Source organism: Rhincodon typus, unplaced genomic scaffold (assembly GCF_021869965.1).
Source record: "Rhincodon typus isolate 14 unplaced genomic scaffold, sRhiTyp1.1 hic_rhity00005023, whole genome shotgun sequence".
In the NCBI taxonomy this organism is placed as follows: Eukaryota; Metazoa; Chordata; class Chondrichthyes; order Orectolobiformes; family Rhincodontidae; genus Rhincodon; species Rhincodon typus.
Window position 1 is genome coordinate 969 of NW_025970661.1, and position 6,465 is coordinate 7,433.

The following is a 6,465-nucleotide window of genomic DNA, read 5'->3' on the forward strand; positions in this document are numbered from 1 at the left end:
GCATTTTTGTCCATGTTTGGACCAAACTGGCAATAAGGTCAGGAAGCGACTCAAACTGCGGAACTTAAATTAGCAGATTTTTCTTTTGCAAGTCATGTTCAGTAGCAGCGTTGATGACCCCATCTATTGCTGTGCTGATGATCAAGGGTAGACTGACATGCTTTACTTGGCTAGGTTGTAATTGTCATGGTTTTTCTGCACAGAGCATACTTGGGCAATTTTCCATAATGTTGGTTAGATGCTAGTGATGTAGCTGTACAGCCTAGCTAGGGATGTGACAAGTTATGAAGCATGTTTTTGATGCTGTTGTCAGGGCCCATGGGCTTTGTAGTATCCTGTGCCTTCAGTGATTTCTTTGTTTCACGTGGCATGAATCAAATTCTTTGACGATTGGCATCTGTGATGCTGGGTGGGACTCTGGAGGTGGGGGGGAATGGATCATCCACTCACCACTTCAGGCTGCAGATTGTTGCAAATGCTTTGACCTTGTATTTTGCTGGGTTTCCCCATCAATGAGGATGGGAATATTTGTGGAGCCACTTCCTCCAGTAAGTTGCTTATTTGTTCATCCAGATAGCTATCCAGAAAACCTGTTGAAGTTTTACACTTAGGTAGTGGGGACTGAGGCCATCACTATACATGACTGGATGTGGCAGGACTAAAATGTGGATTGGACAAAGCATGGGTTTATGAAAGGCAAATCATATTTCACAAATCGAGTTTTTTGAGGATGTAAATATGAAAAGGGAGAGCCATTGGATGTACTTAAATTTTCAGAAGACATTTGATAAAGTCCCTTGTAAGAGGGCAGAGTTAAAATATAAGCAATATATATTCGAGTTGCAGGCACTGTAACTCGTGGAATATTACAGGATCAGTGCTTGGGCCCCAGTTATTCATGATGTATATGGATGACCAGGAATGAGGTAACTTGAGTTTCCTGATGACTCCAGACTGGCCAGGGTTGGGAAGAGGCTGCGAGGAAAGGTTTAGGTAAGTTGAGTGGGCAAACACATGGCAGATGCAGTACAATGTGGCTAAATGCGAAGTTATACACTTTGGTGTGAAAAACAGGAAGGAAGAAAAGATATTATTTAAATGATATATTTAAAGTACAGATAAATAAAGGGATCTGGGTGTCCTTTAGGAACAAGCAATTAGGAAAACAAATAGAATATTGGCCTTCATTGCAAGACTATGAGTTCAGAAGTAGGGATATTTACTGTAGTCATATAGGGCCGTGGCAAGACTACATCTGTAGTATTGTATGCAGTTTTAGTCTCCCTACTTTTTAAGAATATATTCGCCATAGAATGCAATTGAAGTTCACTGATACTGGGGCTGGCAGGATGTATGAGGAGAAATTTTTTTCCCAACTGGACCTGTATTCGCTAGATTTTAGACGGAGGAAACGGAATCTGATTGCAATAAAATATTCTAAAAGTGCTGGACAGATTAGATGCAGGGAGGATGCTTTCCCTGATTGGGCACTCTAGAACTAGGCAATACAATCTCAGGGGTGTAGACCATTCAGGACTGAGATGAGGAAGACCCTTCTTCACTCAATAGCTGGTAAATCTGTTGAATTTTCCACCACAGAAATCTGAATATCTTTGCATAGAGTTGGCTAATGTTTTAGATTTGAAGGCATCAAGCAGGAATGTAGCATTGAAATAGAAGACCAGCCATGATCAGATCGAACGGCAGAGTATGCTGTAAGAACTGAATGCTTCTAGTTTTTATGTTTACCTAAGAAAAGTGAATGATTTTATGAAAATGCCTCTCGTGATGGTAGAGGATGTGCAAGCCAGCAAATGCTGCTGGCTTTTGTGCAAGAAAAGCTAAAGGTTGTATTTTTTTTAAATACTTCCCTAGTTTGTTCTTTCGAAGAAAACTTTGAATAAAAGTTAAATGAACATCTATTTTATTCTTTTTACAGCCAGCTACAGTGAAATACATAGAATAGCTGGTAAAATTGTTGTGAATAAGCTATAAATTTGAGATTTAAACAGAATCACTTTTCCTGTGACTCACTTTAGCTTTTTTCAAAACAAGTTCTCTTTTGAAACCATGTTTTCTTCTGCTGTTTCCTAAACCCAATAGATAAAGTACATTTTAAATTTGTTCTACTCAAAAGGACAACTTTTCATCGTAAGAAACAGTTTAACATTTGTCATGATTGATAGTTTAATAACGAAAGCTTGGTATTAACTTGCTTACAATACATACTGCAGTAACTTACTGCCCCAGTTGGTGCCATTTAGAAGTGATCTCTGCCTCTCTGACTTGAGGCTGTTGCCAACCTCTGGCTTGACTGTCTGAGGCTTTCAAAAAGGAACCCCATCCACAGATTTCATTTGCCTACTCTGACCACCATCTGCTCCTGCTATGCCAAGTGGCATCTACCCACATTTCCACAGGAGCCACCCAGACACAACAGAACTCAACAGCAGTCCGACTCACTCCCTGTGGAGCGCCGGGCACTGTCATGCGGCAGTCTCCACACCTTCTCCCCTAAGGCAGCAGGGTCCTCATGGCATACTGTGGCACACAGCCAACAGACAGACAGACAGACAGACTGACTGACAGAATATAGCCACAAAACTCCATCTGAACTACACAGCTATTGCCCACCACCCCAGAGCCCAAACCAAAATCCAATACTCCCCCACAATTACCCCACCAGCTGCATGCCATGATCTGACACGTGAACCTATGTGCTGGTCAGCCACATATGAGAGAGAGCAAGAGAGACAGGAGGAGGACTGGGGAAGCCAACCAGGAAGCACAGCCCCACCGAGCAATGTGCTGGCTAGGAAGAAGGGTGTTGCAGACCCCTAAAAATACACCACCTGATATCACTCTCAATGTAGCCAAGAATAAGCAACTGCCTCAACAGGCAGCCCAATCAGCAAAGCCCCCCTGCCTCAGGCTGCAGACGGCAGCCCTAGGTTCCATTTGTGGGTGGTCCATTTACAGGAGGTTCTGTAAGTGGAATGTTGCATTTTTCTCATTTTTAAATTGATTTTATTTGAACTGTTATTTCATTTATCATTGTAGGAATTTAGCTGTTTAAAAGTACAGGTGGTGCTTTATTTCAACATAGAGGGTAAAAATATAATGTTTTTAATTTTTTGTTTGCTTAGAACCCCTACAATACCTCATTTAAGTTTTAATGCTTCATGTAATGTCTTTTCTTTCGAAGGCATGATTTTCAGGAATGCAGCCATGACTTTGGGAGGACACTCGGTAATTAATTATAAGCCTTTAGCAAAGTTACATTCGAAACAGACTAGTTTTCTTTAGAAATCAATCTGATCATTTTAATATGTTATGTCTTTCATGTTAGTGTTTTTGCGTTTTTATCAATGTGAGTTTACATTTAAGTTCATGCTAGCACATTAGTTTCATATTTTCAAAAAATTAGTCACTGCCCAAGGTCTGTGCTTCATACCAGACCTCTTTGATTTACTCAAGGTCTATGAATAAACCAGATTTCGTTGTGTAGATTTGGAGCAGCAGGGTTGTTATAAGCAGCAACGATGAAGGTATCCTGCAGGAACTGTTCAGGAGCATCAAGGTGCTGTACTAACTGGTTAATCTGTTGGAGAATTGACTCTTCAGTGGAGTTGCCATTAAAGGGTCTGCGCAAGCAGAAAAAGAACAATTAGTATTCTTGTTTACTTTTCTGATGAATTTTCAAAGTTTGACACCTCTTGTAAAGCACCAAAATGCATTACAATTTTCCCAAATAGCCATAAATTTTTGTTTTGAATGTCTATGGTAATGAATTATAGTTCCATATGTTCATTTTGTACATCTACTATATTAAAGATTGATAGGTTTTAAGAAATTAGAAACTCCAATAAAACACTTATTATCAAAAAGCCCACATTAATTCAGGGTTTCCTAATCTGTGAGCCATGACTCTAATGGGATTGCAAGAAATGATGTTGCAGTTGTGAACTTCAAGGCTGTAATGGCTGCCATTGAATTTAAACTTATTTCACTGACAGCAGTGAGGGTTCCTTCAAATCTGTAGATTTCTCTATTGTAGGTGTGGCCAATGGATTTTTTCCCCCCTCTTCATTTAAGGGATGTGTGGTGCTCGCTAGGCCAGCATTTATTGCAGATCCCAAACTGCCCAGAGGGCAGTTAAGAGTCAACCACATTGCTGTTGTTCTGGAGTCACATGTCGGCCAGACCAGGTAAGGAGAGCAGTTTCCTTCCCTAAAGGACATTAGTGAGCGAGATAGGTTTTTCTGACAATCGACAGTGGATTCATGGTCATCATCAGACTCTTCCAGATTTTTAAAAAAATAAATACAAATTCCACTATCTGCTGTGGTGGGATTTGAATCCGTCCCCAGAAGGTTATCTGGGCCTGTGGATTAACTCTCCAGTGATAACACGACTAGCCTATTGCCTACCCCAACAAACTAGAGATATTAAAATAGGGTCAGGGCTCTCTTGTGATGCAGTGGTAGTGTTCGTTCTCCTGGGCCAAGGGACCTGGATTCAAGTCCCACCTGCTGCAGTAGTGTGTAATAATATCTCTGAACAGGTTGATTAGGTAAAATAGGTCATGCTGGAACATAGGGTTTCCCAGCCTCTTAATTGTTATCTATTAGGCACCAGTTATGACTGCAAGTGCTATTAATGGTAATTTGTCCTTTTTAAATGCCTCATTATTAGGTAAGCCTAACAATCTAACTATACTAGTTACAGGGAATTGTGAATGGCTTATGAGAAAAGCATGTTTAAAATGAGAAAAGAAAAATTTGAAATGTGTACTAGTTAATCAAGCTGCAGTGTTACCAGATAAACTTAGTCTTAAACACTTTACTGTATTTCAACAGTGGTGTATCAAATGGATTCAAGATTTATCAAAGAAGTGGTTTTATTTCATGACAAAACCTAATTCAAAATCTGAACGATTACTTAATTAACACACAATCTCTTGTGAAAGTTGTTTAAGAAAATCTTATGCATGACAATTATTTAAGTGAGTACTTCCCTTGTTAACAAAATCACTGAGTTATGTGATCTTTCAATTTGATACTATTTATGGTATTAACAATGATTGTTTCAAATCAACAATTCAGCTTATTGTTTAAAAATATTCAGTAGTTTAAAAAGGTATTCAGTTAGCTGCAATATTATCAATAAGCTGTGTTGTCTGATCTCCGTGCTTTTTGTTGTGTTTTAGAAAACTTGCTCGTCTGGCTTGTATTTCTGCTTGGGACTAGTTTAATTTGCTTTGCCTTCTGCAAGAATTTTCCAAAATAGCAGTGCTATGACAGACCAAGAAAAAATATTTATCAATTTCTGTCATGTAATTTTTCAAACTCTCCTAGTTCCTTACCAAATTTGAGGGGGTGGGAGGGAGCGTTTGGCTGTTTGCACAAGTCTGAGCTTGCTGACACCAAGGAGAATGTACATTCGCAGCAATATCTCTCAAATACAGTTACAACCAGTTAGAAAAAGCAGTTAATGTAATTTAAATAAAGCAGTATATCATGTGACAGGAAAACTGAAACAATACGAGATAGTAGGAACTGCAGATGCTGGAGAATCCGAGACAACAAGGTGCAGGGCTGGATGAACACAGCAGGCCAAGCAGCATCATAGGAGCAGAGAGGCTGACGTTTCGGGCCTCGACCCTTCATCAGAAAAGGGGGAGGGGAAGGGGGTTTTGAAATAAATAGGGAGAGAGTGGGAGGCGGATAGAAGAGGGATAGAGGAGAGGATAGGTGGAGAGGAAACAAACTGGTCGAAGAGGCGGGGATGGAGCCAGGAAAGGTGAGTGTAGGTAGGGAGTTAGGAAGGGGATAGGTCAGTCCAGGGAGGACGGACAGGTCAAGGGGGCGGGATGAGGTTGGTCGGTAGGAGATGGAGGTGCGGCTTGAGGTGGGAGGAGGGGATAGGTGGGAGGAAGAACAGGTTAGGGAGGCAGGGACGAGCTGGACTGGTTTTGGGATGCGGTGGGGGGAGGGGAGATTTTGAAACTTGTGAAATCCACATTGATACCATTGGGCTGCAGGGTTCCCAAGCGGAATATGAGTTGCTGTTCCTGCAACCTTCGGGTGGCATCGTTGTGGCACTGCAGGAGGCCCAGGATGGACATGTCGTCTGAGGAATGGGAGGGGGAGTTGAAATGGTTCGCGACCGGGAGGTGCAGTTGTTTGTTGCGAACCGAGCGTAAGTGTTCTGCAAAGCGGTCCCCGAGTCTCCGCTTGGTTTCCCCGATGTAGAGGAAGCCACACCGGGTACAGCGGATGCAGTATACCACATTGGCAGATGTGCAGGTGAACATCTGCTTGATGTGGAAAGTCTTCTTGGGGCCTGGGATGGGGGTGAGGGAGGAGGTATGGGGGCAGGTGTAGCACTTCCTGCGGTTGCAGGGAAAAGTGCCGGGTGTGGTGGAGCTGGAGGGGAGTGTGGAGCGGACAAGGGAGTCACGGA

At 41.8% G+C, this 6,465-nt stretch overlaps 1 protein-coding gene across 1 annotated transcript in view; it reads right to left on the reverse strand.

Annotated features, from left to right (window-relative positions):
• Positions 1-3,296: 3,296 nt before the first annotated feature.
• The window catches only part of soul3 (heme-binding protein soul3), a gene marked incomplete at its 5' end in the record, with an annotated part of 7,210 nt that continues 4,041 nt past the window's right edge, over positions 3,297-6,465 (reverse strand). The window contains one exon of the mRNA XM_048593986.1: positions 3,297-3,644. Coding sequence (XP_048449943.1) covers positions 3,473-3,644 — 172 coding nt within the window. The remainder of the gene's footprint in view (positions 3,645-6,465) is intronic.